The sequence below is a fragment of the Ochotona curzoniae genome, unplaced genomic scaffold (genome assembly GCF_017591425.1).
Source record: "Ochotona curzoniae isolate NIBS_2020 unplaced genomic scaffold, NIBS_Ocur_1.0 contig_1014, whole genome shotgun sequence".
Classification (NCBI taxonomy): Eukaryota; Metazoa; Chordata; class Mammalia; order Lagomorpha; family Ochotonidae; genus Ochotona; species Ochotona curzoniae.
In genome coordinates, this window is record NW_024464920.1 from 27,627,534 (window position 1) to 27,642,004 (window position 14,471).

The 14,471-nt window shown below is 38.8% G+C and overlaps 1 protein-coding gene across 1 annotated transcript in view; it reads left to right on the forward strand.

The window, feature by feature from the left end:
• Window positions 1-14,471, forward strand: part of PTPRR (protein tyrosine phosphatase receptor type R) — a 184,391-nt gene that overhangs the window by 147,048 nt on the left and 22,872 nt on the right. Inside the window, exons 8-11 of the mRNA XM_040990059.1 lie at window positions 1,963-2,042; window positions 2,338-2,475; window positions 12,069-12,179; window positions 14,198-14,355. Of these exons, the coding sequence (XP_040845993.1) occupies window positions 1,963-2,042; window positions 2,338-2,475; window positions 12,069-12,179; window positions 14,198-14,355 (487 nt within the window). The remainder of the gene's footprint in view (window positions 1-1,962; window positions 2,043-2,337; window positions 2,476-12,068; window positions 12,180-14,197; window positions 14,356-14,471) is intronic.

The window sequence follows — 14,471 nt, forward strand, 5'->3', positions numbered from 1 at the left end:
GAGTTCTTCCAGGTCTCCCACATGGGTGCAGGGTTCCAAAGCTTTGGGCCGTCCTCAGCTGCTTTCCCAGACCACAAGCAGGGAGCTGGATGGGAAGTGGAGCTGCCAGGATTAGAACCGGTGCCTTTATGGGATCCTGGTGCATTCAAGGCGAGGACTCTGACCATTAGGCTACCATGCCAGGCCCACAATGCTTCTTTTCAACAGATAAATAGATGGCCAAGAGTCAACCAAATTATATCCATTTTTCTTAGGATACATCATTACAGCTCTGAGCATTCTAAAGGGTAAATTATAAGTATCAAGGTTGAAATTATTTTGCAGAAATAAATGTTAGCAATAAAAGGAGTGAACACAATGTGGGAAACATTACTGTACATTGACTTTAATGATGGCTACAGCAAGTTTGTCTAGATCGTTTTATATTTATGTAAATAAGTTGACTGCATGGAAGAAATACATAAAATTTATTATAATTTCATATTGACATATGATCAGTTTTCCATGGAGTCTGTATGTGACAGAAGGCCAGGCATGTCATTGTATGCTCCAGCCAGTGACAGTAAAAATCCCACATATCACCACACAAACTCAGAAGAGACCTATGGCACAGTCCAATCAAAAGTTTCCAGTCGAATAGTGTGTTCCTTGGCATTGTTCACACCACTCTGCCTTCTCTTTCTCCTTCTTTGCTATTTTATGTTCTCCCAAGAGTTTTAATGCGTATGATAGACAAAAGATGTGCAAAGAAACAAAGGAATGATTTCATTCTAAATGTTAAAATATAGCTGCACAGGAATTCAAGTGCCATTAGATGAGGGATAAAAAGATGGTCCAGCAGAAGTCCTTTGACATTACAAAGAGCATGCTAGATTATAGGTACAGCCAAAAGTTTTACCATCAGAGGTAGATTTTGGTTTTGGAGGAAAATGAAACGTATATTGTTTGAAGGGCATGCTTTGAAAAAATGAATATGAATAAGGTCTTTATTGGGAATGGCCCATGCAAGTGAACCAATCTACCCCTCCCCCAATGATTGCAGAAAATGTTGAGACCTCTCATGACTTCAAAAGATTTGGGTGCAAAGAAGAGCTTTTGAATGTTTGATGATAGCTTGCTCCTCCAAAGGTGTCCCTGCCATATGGTTGCAGGAATAAGACTGACACTGGACACTTGACTCAAGGTCCCAGGGTCTGCTGTAAAGAGGGTGCTTTGCTTCACAGCCACCTGCCTCCCAGATAGCTCTGTAGGTGAGATTCCCTTAAGAGCTCAAAACTCAGATCTCAAGGGAGCTCCGTGTAGCTTTCCTAGTACCACACTGTCCACTGTCCAGTAACATCCTGACTTGGGCAATTGTTAACTGATCGAAGGGTCTCTGGAGTCATCCTGCTTCTTTTATCTCATCTACACTTCAGATTCCAGCCTGATCTTGCCTCACCAGCTTTTATCCTGGCCAGATTCCTTGATTTCTTAAGGTGAATGAGACTGGTTCATTATGTGTCTTACACTGCACTGTCAGTACTGGAAGAGAAAGTGGCTAAAGCCAGGAAAAGATGTTGGGATCTAAAGGCACAGACAAGATAAAAGAAGCTTATAAAGTAGGAGAAATGGGAGAGTGCAGGGAGTGGGCAAACCTGATGCAAATTCCAAATCCAAGAAAGAAGAAAAACAAGGTGAGTAAATTAGAAATAGAGCCAAGAATCAAAACTCCATGAAAAGTGATATGAATGGGAATTCGTTATCTCAGGGTTACCAGTGAAATTTAAGTCAGGAAAAAATGTCAAGTGGGGCACATATTTCCTTCCATAAATGCAAGTGGATCAAGAGGTGAACACTCATATATGCCCCAAATGTGAACTAATGCCCTATTATCAAAGTCTAAGTCAACGGGTGTACTCCTCTCTTGTTACGGGCTTTTAAAATGAATGCGTCCACTTAATGTATTTTTTTCTTCTTTATTAGATCCTCTCAGCAGAGTATGTTTAAGACCAAAAAATGTAACGGACTCACTGAGCACCTACATTAATGCTAATTATATTAGGGTAAGTAAATAAATATGAATGTCTTTCTGGTGAGCAAGTCAACTTACTATTTGGAATTGCTGTGTTTTTTGTTTTTGTTTTCATGTTAGAGTATGTTAAGTTCAATTGAACTTAGTGACTGGAAAATCTGTTGTTGTCACTGTCGTATTGATGCTAGCAGAGAGCCCACCCAAAAGGTGAGCCCATCCAGGGCCCTGCATGGACGCTCTGGTGAGGAGTGAGTGGTAACCCCTCCTCCAGGAAGCTGCTTTGACTTCCTGAAAAGCCAATCTTGTTGTCTTTTTGTTTCAACCAGGGCTATAGCGGCCAAGAGAAAGCGTTCATTGCCACCCAGGGCCCAATGATCAACACCGTGAATGACTTCTGGCAGATGGTTTGGCAGGAAGACAGCCCAGTGATTGTTATGATCACCAAACTTAAAGAAAAAAATGAGGTATGCTCTTCAGCCAAGCTCTGAATATCAACGATCTGCTATTACCATAGAAGAGACGCTGTGTAAGAAAAATCACCATGCTCTTAGAACGGATTTGTTTTAAATGGGATCTTTGAGACATTTGAAGGCTAGGTCATTTTATACTTCTATAAGAAAAACTGGTATCATTCAATGATTGACAATTCTCTTTCAGGCAAGTCAACGTACCTGGTAGATACATAGCTCACTTGTATCTCACATACCTCAGTAAAGAAGTAAGGCCCATGAAATGTCAGCCTAATTTACACTCAGAGAAATTAAAATTATCCATCATGTCTCAAGGAATTTCTGAGCATCTGCTACATCATAGACACTATTCTGATCTTTGGAAGTAAATATGTTAGCAAATAAAACACCAAAATCCCTGCCCTGGGCACATTATTGTTTTCTTGGTGAGAGAAGATATATAAAAATAGTACACATAATAAATTCATAAATAGAGCAGCCTGTTAGAAGGTATACATATTACAGAGAGGAAAAGAATCGAATAAAAGCATTGACTATGAGAGAGAGGATGAACAAGAAAGAGGCATTATGGCATTAAAACACACAGGCAAGATGAGCCTTGTTTAAACAAAGTGAGATTTTGGAGAAAAACAAAACGGAGGAAGTTATAGCAACTGAGCAACTATTTCAATAGCTTCAAAATAAAAAGTTCAATAAACAGCCAAAATCAAATTTTATTTCTATACTGGTTATCTGTGCTAAGGATTTAGCTTTCACAACACTAATTCTCCATTTTGCATCATAATAATTAAGTGTGTGATTTCTGAAGGCTCCTATCCTATCTTCCTGTTATATTTTAGGGCATCTTGTTGGGATAATTTATGGCCAGATATCAGCCTTTGTGTTTGTTTTCTTATCAAAATTTCTTTCTGAAGATTTTACCAAAGAGTTCAGAGGCACTGAGCCCTCCCCATGCCCTTTCGTGAGGGATAAGCACCGAGTGTGGTATAATCTTGGACTTAACTGAGAGAACGGAGAATGTAAGTTTCTTAAATCTGGTGCTTTTTTTTTTAACCCCATTTCTGCTGCAACACATGAAATTTTTTTCTGAAGTTTACTCCTTAAAGCAAGTATGTTTGTGACCACGAAGTGTGAAGTCGTGTTTTCTAATTCACTGTGCAGATTACTAATAAGCACATTTCTATGAACCTGATATGGAAACCTGAGGTGGCATAACAAAATTGACTGTTCATATGCCTCAGTTCTTTCGCACCCAGCACCAGGCTGTCAGCACAGCACGCTTCTGAGAATTCGTGCATGGCTGTTTATGATGTGACGTTTACCTTTAGAGTTAGAAAGACTCTTCAAGTTTAAAAGATGTGTTTGTATACACACATGGGTGTGTAAAACTCATGTAATAGCTTAGAAAAATTCCCACAACAAAGCCAATTGCACTGGATAAAATACAAAACATCATACAAAGCAGAACTTGGTGAGAAAGTGAAAGATATGTGAAAATCGAATACAATGCATAAATTCAAACAACAACATGCTACTTGTGTTGTAATGCCCAAACAAGCACGAGAGACATACCAGGGCTCACAGGAATCAGGGGTTATGAGACTTTACATAAAATGCACCTGCAAGATCCACATCTTCCTTAAAAAGGTGGATCATAAAAATAAGCCTGTCGGGCAGGCATTTGACCCAGCAGTTAAGCGGGACATCTGGATGCCTGCTTCACTCGATGGGCTGGCTTTGACTCCTGTTTCTACCTTCCCGTTATGCCTACTGGCAGTGCCAATGCCTCATGTAGCTGGGTTCCTACCAAGCATTTGGGCAGTGAACTGGGAGATGGAGTTTCTCTCTATGTATCTCCTATCTTCACATGTTTCTGCTTTTCAAATAATAAATATAAATAAATGAATACATCTTACCAGTAAAATAAGACTGTACCAAGACAACAATCTAACTTTTACATGGGTTAAAAAATATATAATATTGCATATTCATAGCCAAGAAATTTCAGAATACAAAACTTAGAATAATCCCAGATGGAATAATCAACCTAAGAATATCATGTTGGTATTACCTTGTGATTCATTTTGGAAACAAAGGTCAAATTTTTCTATATGCAAACATTGTAGATCTGCAAAAATTAAAGCAAGAAAAATTATAGACACTTTTTACATAGGCACAGAAAACATAGAAAAATTTGACAGAGGAATGTTATTGTCAAAAGGACAGGAAAGAATTTTAGTCTAAAATCTACCCAAAAACAGACATTAAAGTGGGAGAAAGATCTCACTAGATAGAATTGCAAGGTTAGAAATAACTTAGTAAGTAATAAGTAGTGGATCAGACATTTCAGACATTTCAAACAAATAAAAATTGAAAGAATTTTAATAACAACAGAATCTTTAAAAAAATTTTTGAGAATTATTGAATGGAGATTTACATTAGGAAAAGAATAACTCCAACGTTAGAAATAGAAATAGTGAGGTGTATAAAGGTAGAATTAAATACTGACAACTGATGATACTTAAGATCTGAGAACATAAAGTTAAAATATTTTTTTATTAATCATAAAAAAGAGAGAGAACAGTAAAGTAAGACTTGAAATAGGCATAAGAAAATTTAAGACTAGTCATTGAAAGAATGAAAGAATGTAAAATATCATATCTAATAGAAGGGAGAATATAATTTGTAAAATAAGTCCAAAAAGGAAAAAAAAAAACAGAAAAAGGAACATAGAAGAGTTACGACATTATTTTCACAAAATCAAAAACAATATCTAATAGATTTATTGTCATACCAAATAGTGGCATGATTCTAGTAGGGCTAGGCCATTGGTTACACTGATTGAGACACCCATGTCTCACACCACTGTCTGGATTCAAGTGTCAGCTCCACTCCCAATTCCAGCTTTCTGGTAATGGGACCTTGGAAGTCAGCCATGATAGGACAAGTTGTGGGCGTCCCTAACACCCACGGGAGAGTTCTGAATTGATTTCCTAGCTCCTGTCTTTCCTCTTGCTCAACTGGATAATTGTGAGCATTTGGGGACCGAACCAGCAGACAGGAGCTCTTTCTATCTCTTTTCTTCTCTCTCTGTGTGTCTCTGTTCTCTCTTTCTGTCTCTCTGCCTCACTCTCCACTGATGGAATGATTTATATAATTCGTAGCAAATAGAATAACTTGAACTTTGTGTTTTAAGTGTGTCTTTCCTTTGAGGGAGATTAACTTGTTGACATTTATCTAAATGAAGATCAAATTTGGGATTGAGAAAATTCTATTTCATTTATGGTAATATAAAAATTGATTTTTCAGTTCTGTATTTTCCTTTTTTGTTTATTTTATTTTTATAAAAAGTAATCGAGAGAATTGGAATTTTTTTTTTTTGAGTATTGGAATTCTTTAAAAGAAAGATGGCAAGGAATCCTTTTTTATTTATTAGAAAGTAGAAAGATTCAAGAAAACATAAAGCCTGGGAACTTCTAAAGATAACACCACCTACATATTTTGGGGAGGAAATGATTTTTGTCTATTCCAAACAATGACGCTTAACACAATTGAAAGTTGGCACATTTTTGATAAACAGTGTTTTCCTGGTAGTGTGAAGTCGACTGTGCATTTCTTTTAAGCCAGACTTGTCAGTATCATTTTGATCTGTAAAACATCAAAGCTCTCCTGTGGTATGACATATATTTACATCTTGGAGAGTCAGGACAGAATGGAAATGTACAACAACAAAGAAAGCCAAAATCTGTATCGTTGTGTTTGTCACTATGACTGGCTCCAGGAACAAACAAGGAACAGATCACAAATTAAAGGTGCAAAACTTGATATGTTTGACATTGATATCACCAGATATATCTGATATATGCATCAGAAGTTTAAAAAGCTACAACAGATACAATAAAAACAAGGAAACTACTCCAATTTGAACAATACAAAGACCAAAACAAAGGCTCACCTCTCCTTTCATGGCGAAACTAGTTTAAAAAATCACTTTCTTATAAATATATGCTTAAGTCTATGCCTAACCACCAAAATAAATAAATAAATAGATTTTTTTCTGATTTTTGTTCACATCTCTACTGCATGAAGATTATTTCTAGATGTGCAGTTATCTGGTCAAATGATGTGAAATTCTAAAAGACCATGTTCCCTGTGTGTTTTCCAGACACCTAATTGTAACATCATTTTCAGTATTGGGATTTTCCAGCTAACCTCAGTGACATTCAGTGTGTATTTCCTCCTTATAACATATCTCCTTTATCAATTATCTGCTATTAAGCATTAGTGTAGACACCTGAATTTTATCTGTACTGATAAAGCCAGCAAACAACCATCCCAAACAGTTTATGGACTAAAAGGGAAAGACACAATAAGACAATAAATAAATAATTGTCACTTAGAAATAATGGAAAGCAGAGAAACTAACGACACTGTAAAACCTGTTCAAGACTGCCTGGTCTCGAACTTGGCACTCGTCATGTAAATGGAAACACAGCTTGCCCTCACTCTAGACAGCCACCCCAGGCAGTGTAATCCCATTTCATATATGACCAAGGATTTGATAGCCTTGCCAGAAATTCTGTATTGCTAGTGCCTATGAGTGCAAGGAAACTTTGTGTCTGCCCACTAAAAAGTTATATTCTTGAGGCAGCTCACATAGGCCAATGATAGGCAGATGCACAGGGAAAAGGCATACAAATATATTATGTGCACAGAAGCATCATAAGAATGGAAAGTGAGTACCCAAAAACTCAGTGCGATTTTAGAAGCTAATTTTTTTTTTTTTAGTGTTTATTTATTTATACTGGAAAGTCAGATTTACAGAGAGAAGGTGATACAGAGAGAAAGATCTGTCCACTGGTTTACTCCCCCACATGACCGTAATGGCCAGAGTTGAACTGATCCGAAGCCAAGAGCCAGGCGTCTCCTGTGGGTCTCCCACGTGGGTACAGGGTCTCAAGGTTTTGAGCCATCCTCTACTGCTTTCCCAGGCTACAAGCAGGGAGCTGGAAGGGAAGTAGAGCAGCAAGGGCATGAACTAGTGCCCATATGAGATCCTGGCCATTGCAAGGTGAAGATTTAGCCACTGAGCCATCACCCTGGGTCCAATTTTAGAAGTTTCTTTATTCCTTTCAACAAGAGAGAGGGAGATGGGCTATGGGCAATTTTTTTAAAAAAAAAAAAAAGAGTAAAGTCTATTTAGGAGAGATAAATGGCCCTGAGCCCAGACAATGGCATTGGGCAAGGTTCCTGTGGATCTTGGGTGTGGTGGCAGTTCTAGTCTTCTTTCCTGGGAATGAATCTCCCTGTTTGAAGAGATTGTAGGGAGGAGACTTATCACAATTGCATTCCTTCTGGAAGAACTTCCCGCAGTCAGATACGGGAACTTCAGAAACGGCTTCTTCCTGTGCTTTGGGGAGGCTAACAGAGAGGTGGGAGGGAGGTCAAGGACAGACTTTGCATCTGAGGCTGCTTCTGAGGCTTCTCTATCCCCTGGTTCTGAGTACACAACATGCCAAAAGCACTGTCTTTGAAGGTGGTGTTTTCTGAGCCCCAACATGCCCTCTCCTCTCATTGACTTACATAGTAACTAAATTACCGTGCTTTTCCACTGAGTTCAGTGGCCAACTTACGCAACAAGTTTTGGTATAGGCACAGCTTATGAAACGCATAACTCAACAGGTGGTAACAAAAGCACTGAGTCCGAGAGGACCCCAAACACACAGTGCTTCTGCAGCCTCTGCAGGTTGCATGGATGGAAGGGAGGGCACGGGGTTAAAGCCATCCTTAAATTGGATTGGCTAAGGGTCAGTGGGAAAGTCAAACATGGAACGTAGAATTCAGACAGTGATATTTTCTCAGAGAATCCTAACTCCCCAGAGAATCTCCCAAACCCCCATCAACATCAAAACAATTGAGTTCAGTTTCCTCAGCTAGAAAATGATTTTTAAATAGTAATTTTTCCTACTACCCACTCAACTTACCTCAAAGGATTATGAAAGATATTCAATAGTAATATCGTGGTTTAGGTTTGGGTCTAATATTTATTTCCCAGGTTCTTATCTCTTCCTTAAAAATCATTTTAAACACAGGCTTAAGAAAGCAGTAAGGTTTATTCAGAAGGTGAGGCAGACAGAACCATGCAGGACACGTTCAAGCAGAGTAGGACAGGAAGTGGACTGTTACCTTCCAATGTCAGAGTCCATCCCTGGGAAGCAAGAGGACGAGGAAGGCATCGAGAGACCAAGAGAGAAAACTCCTCCTCAGGATGGGTCTTTTAGGGGCTTGAAAGGGGAGTGGCTATGCAACATCTCCCACGCAGGTCCCAGGCAGTGATAGGCAAGCATCATTTGACTCGCAGCAGACAGAAAGGATCACATAGGCCAGGGAATTTTGGCTTCCAAACTCATGACCCTGAACTAGATGTCTGCCTAAGTCCATATCAATGTTATGTTGGTTGATAGCACTTTTAGCACTAAATCACTAGGCATTTGTTGGCAATACTAAAAATAAAACTAACCAGAATAATGAAAATCTAATTCATTCTATCCTTCCCTTACACGTTAATAGAACCCAAATCAAATGAAACACTTTCTTTTGGTTCATGTAGAGCCATTTTCTACTTGAAAGTGGTTTGAGTTTGCACCTAGAGCAAAATCTCTTTGATTTTAAATGTCTAGGATCTAAAAATTAAGTTCAAAATGCATATTTTATTTCCAGGCAACCCAGTTTACTAGCTAGAAATTCTTCTAGCTCTTATATGGTATGACTAAGAGGGAAGAATAAAAAGGGGAATAAAAAAAGATCACAAAATTAGGAGCTGGCTTTGCTTTGCATTGCATTTTGCTTTCACTATAGAGCAATGATGCTGAAGAATCAGTTCATGTCCCACACCTTTTCAGTCAGGATTTGGTAAATACTTCTTTTCTACAAGAGATACACAAATCTTTGAAAACCTCACTTTTCCCTTAAACGATGGATTCTTGGAATTTATAATAATGATGAGAAATCAGCCACATTAGCAGAAGAAGAGTAATGATACAGAGTTGCATTCTGCTAGACAGAATGCTATATTGAATTACCTACGGTTCATGTGATTTCACAGTTTTATCAGTTTTCACAGTGTTGTCTTTCCTTGCATTTTCTGCCCCTTCCATATCATTGTTAGCACCACAATAAAGAAACCCTGAAACGTGGCTCAGGGAAGCAATGTGAACAGTGAACTCCTGTTCAGAAGCTACTACACTTGAGTTCCCCTGTATTCATATTCAAAAGCACCCACATTTAGCTGGTCTCTTTTTCTATCTTTTTTTCCCCTATTTTTTTTTTTCAAAAAAGGGAGTGGAGGAGGGAGTGTATTCAGTGTGTAAAAATAAGCCATTGTATTTCAGAAAGGAGATGGGGTGCTTAATTAAAGGCTGTTTGAATGAGCAAGTCACATTGCATTGTCTGCTGGGAGCTGGCTGCCAATTGTTTTTTTGGGAAAGAGTCAAGAAAAACAGTCAAGAGGGGCCAGAAAGCTTGGGAGACTAGGGAGTGATGCTTCCATGGATCAAGCAGGTGCAAAATCCTGCTCACCTACTGTCAGGTGTCAGGGAACAGGCAGTGAGTCAGCTTTCCAGAGCTGTCTTCCCACATGGCCATGCTGCTGCATGGGGCAGAGGATGAACCATGGGGCACCAATGCCAACTCTGCATGTCTCTTTCCTTGACCAATTCCATTTTCACAATTTCTGTGTCACTTCCTCGGAAAGGAGGTATGGATTTTAAGATACATGGTAGTTCACAGTACATAGTTTTGTAGTAAAATACTTGATACTCCCGTGAAAGAATCCAGGCAAATTGGTTAGTATCATTACCTTGAACAAAATGGACAATTTTCAGATTTTTGAAAACTTTTAGATTCAAAGGGAGTGAAGTTGTTCTATGCGATTTAAAAACTAAAAAGGTTATCATTTTAATATTAAGTTAGGCAGGGTAAAACATTAGTGTAATTGCCTGGCAGTTCTGGGTGGCACAGAATTGAAGCTGGAACTATTTACTCCTTTTGTGAATGGATCCAAATGTGGAGGGAATAAGACTGTCTTATTTTAAAAGAAACTGTGATCCAGGTAGGCGAAAGGACTTACTCCATGGCTCTTGCAGGTGGAGTAGTTGGTTTAAGATTTGGACATGCCAACACCTAGAAGTGAGTTTCCAATACACTTTACCTTTAGTTCTGTCATCTTTTTGCTGAGCTTTGAGTCTTTAAGTATTCATTCTTTGAAGTGTTTCTATAGGAATTTGACATAATATCCTGGGTACTAAAAAATCCCAATGGAAAGCAACAAATGAAGAATTTTCTATATGTAAGTGTGTGTGTGTGTGTGTGTGTGTGAGAGAGAGAGAGGAGAGAGAGAGAGAGAGAGAGAGAGAGAGAACCAGAGAGAGAGAAAACAAGTGCTTTTTAAACCAGGTTTCTAAAATTAACACTGCTTCCCTGGCCTTCGAGATATTAACTTCCATTTTTTATATTCTTAATCATTAAAATGTGCCCTTAAAATATATATAGTTCTCTATAATGTTTAAAGAGTAAAACAATAATTAATTAACATGAACTTACATTTATGCTTAAATTTTTTTGCTGTTTTTTAAAATAATGGCACCTATATGTAATAATAGTGAGAATAATATGCATAAAAATAGAGCTTTTTGAATTCAAATTCCAGTAACTTAAAAACATAATATCAATATAACAGCAACAATAAGATGTTCCAAGTGCTTCCTGAATGCCTCAGTTTATCCTGAGTACATTCCATGTGTGAAATTATGGGGAAGCTGCTCATGGACTCATAGCTTAAGTGAGAGAATCAACGTTTGGACCCGGGATCTCTGAGTCCAGATTCCGCACTCAGCCAACACATTATCATACCCTGCCTGTAGAATAGTTGCTTTTACTCTTGCTAAACCTTTCAAAGAGGATTCATTGTGAAAACCCTTTACATACACCTTTGGTGTATTTTTGTTTCAGCTTCCCCCCCAAAAAAATGGTCCTGGGAAATATAATATCATGGCTGTGTTAATGGCCATTGAGCCTGCTTTCCGTGTCCCAGGGCATCTAACACCTTGCACAACTCTTATTAGACCCTGAGTTTGGTGAAGTTGGAAATTGCAATTTGGCTCCATCATCATGAGCGAACATCTCCTCTATATAAGCATCAAATAACAAACTCTAATATTTGAATCTTTATTTCTCAAGTTAGCTGTTAGTTTGTCTAAGGAGATCTGAAAAGTTTTACTTTGGTTTTCTGTTTGTTTTGTTCTATTACATGGAGGTAACAGCAACAGTGTTTTATAGGCATTTGTAGAAATGTAAAACTTTCCTCAAAATCAGCTTTACCGAGGTGTAATTTGTATTCTGTAAAATTTATATATTGAAAGTGTACAATTTACTGGTTCTAGTGTACTTTTAGAGTTGGTAAAAATTATAATAGCTTTTTCCCCCAATTAATGACATAAAAAAAATTCTTTTGAGACGTTTGCATGAGAAATACTCTGAAGTTCATAACTGACATCAATATCTGGTGTGTTCTTATCTCCTATCCCTAGAAATGTGTTCTTTACTGGCCAGAAAAGAGGGGGATATATGGGAAAGTGGAAGTTTTGGTTATCAATGTAAACGAATGCGACAACTACACTGTTCGAAACCTTGTCCTAAAGGTAAGACAATGTCGCCAAGGCTGCCTGCACAGCAGATGATGTTAGCGGATTCCATTCCTGCTTAGAAACGGTATACATTCATAAATCCTACAGACTCAGTCAAAGCAAATAAGATCAGGATCAAAGCAGAACCACAACATCCCTTCATGCATGTCTTTGTTGTCATCTATTAAAATGTGAAATAACCAAGTTAGTATACATAGTATTCAAGGAATTTATTATGTAGAATCTCCTCATTGCATTAATAAACCATCTCTGAGTTCACCTTTTGAAAGACTTTCACTAAGGACTTACATAGATAAAGACTTATCAGGATTCCTTTTAGTGTCATTTTGGCCTAAGCAGCTTGAAGTAAGGCCTGGAAACGATGAGGGAGAAAGATCTACACTTGTGGGTGGCTGGGGAAGGCAAGACAAGCCTGAAGTGTTAATGAGATCTTCGGATACTCTGAGTGAAAGTCATTTATAGGGACTTTCCCCAGACCAGATGATGTCATAGGAAATTATCCTACCTAACTCACAGGCGGCAGGTGCTAAGGAAGGTTGCCATGGCATTTTCACTTCTAAAGAAGACTGTTCCCAAAGATTTCAGCCTTATCTGCAGCCTCCCTGCTGGGACAGAAGCATCCCAAAAAGGAAGAGAGTGGAGGCAGAGCTACAGGAAGGGTTTCTATTTGGAAGTGTGGCACAGGGAGGTACTTAGCAAAGTTTGTTTCCTCAACACGTGCTCTTGAGTGCCTGGCCTATGCCAGACTGCCACTCACTGGGGAACTTGGTTCCAAGATGATGTGCGTGGGCTCTAGCTCAAGTGCTTCCAACCCAGAGATCCATGTAGCTGCTTCTTTCCTGCTGAGACTCCTCTCTGCGATTAAACACTAAAGGGTAGAAGCCTTAGTATGATGGGATACTAAACAAAGTGTCCTTCCTTCTGTTGTTCCGTTTGTTTTTAAAACCCTGTAAGTGACCATCACATAATACAAATGTACTTCCAAAAGTTTGTGGGAAAATGGAATTAGCAAGTAAGTTTATTGTGTTACAGAAGATTTTTTTTTAAAAAATCTGGTGTTCAGCAAGATAGCCTAGTGGTTAGAGTCCTTGCTTTGCATATGCCGGGATCCCATATGGGCACTGGTTTATGTCGCAGCTGCTCTACTTCCATCCAGCTGGGAGTGAATGTGCAAAAAAAAAAATCTCTGTATCTCCTTCTTTCTGTATATCTGCCTTTCCAATAAAAACAAATATAAATAAATCTTTTTTAAAAGACCTTTTTAAATCTATGTATAGGAGAGGTCATTAGACAGTCCTTGGAGGGGCCAGCATGGTGATGTAGCAGGTTAAATCTCTGCATCCTATCTATGGGTGCCAGTTTGAGTCCCAGCAGCTCCACTTCTTATCCAGCTCTCTGGGATGGCTGCAGTGGAGGGCTCACGTCCTTGGAGACCTGGAAGAGGCTCCTGGCTCCTGGCTTTGGACCTGCCCAGTTCTGGCTGTTACACCTATTTGGGAGTAAATCAATGGATGGAAGATTCTCTCTCTCTCTCTCCATCTGTTTGTCTCCCCTTCCTTGTAACTCCTCATTTGCCTTTCAAACGAAAATAAATAAATCTTTTTAAGGTGCACAGAAAATGCAAAATAAATTGATCTTTCATCCATTTTTTTTCCACATGCTTTCTAAAGTACCCTTACATATCCCATTCTTTTTTGGCTATATTTTCACCCAACACCCCGTTTATTATATCATATTATAAACATATTTGGTATGTGATACCTACATTCTAGATACAGAAATAGATATAAATGCAGCCTAATGAAGGCAAGACTGTCCAGCTTTTGAGATAAAGATGTTTCCAGCAAAGTTTTCTCAAGGAAAAGGTATTTGTCACACATCTTCTGGGTGTTTTGCAACTTGAAATAAGTTGCCAGCTAGATGGAAGTGAGAGAATGCATTCAGTATTACGGTTCGGATGACTTTTCTGTCCACGAGCAACTAAGGTATTCAGTGGCTGTTACTATTTTCAGCAAGGAAGTCACACCCAACATGTGAAGCATTACTGGTACACCTCCTGGCCTGATCACAAGACGCCAGACAACGCCCAGCCCCTTCTCCAGCTCATGCTGGATGTGGAAGAAGACAGACTTGCTTCTGAGGGCCGAGGGCCTGTGGTTGTCCACTGCAGGTAAGGCATGAACGGTTCTTTCTGCCTGGGCAGCTGTGCAGTCTTTGTAAAATCATAGAGCCCATAGAAGTGGGGTGTCCTTCCTTCATTTAGTGTTAGTCTCATATACACTAGGA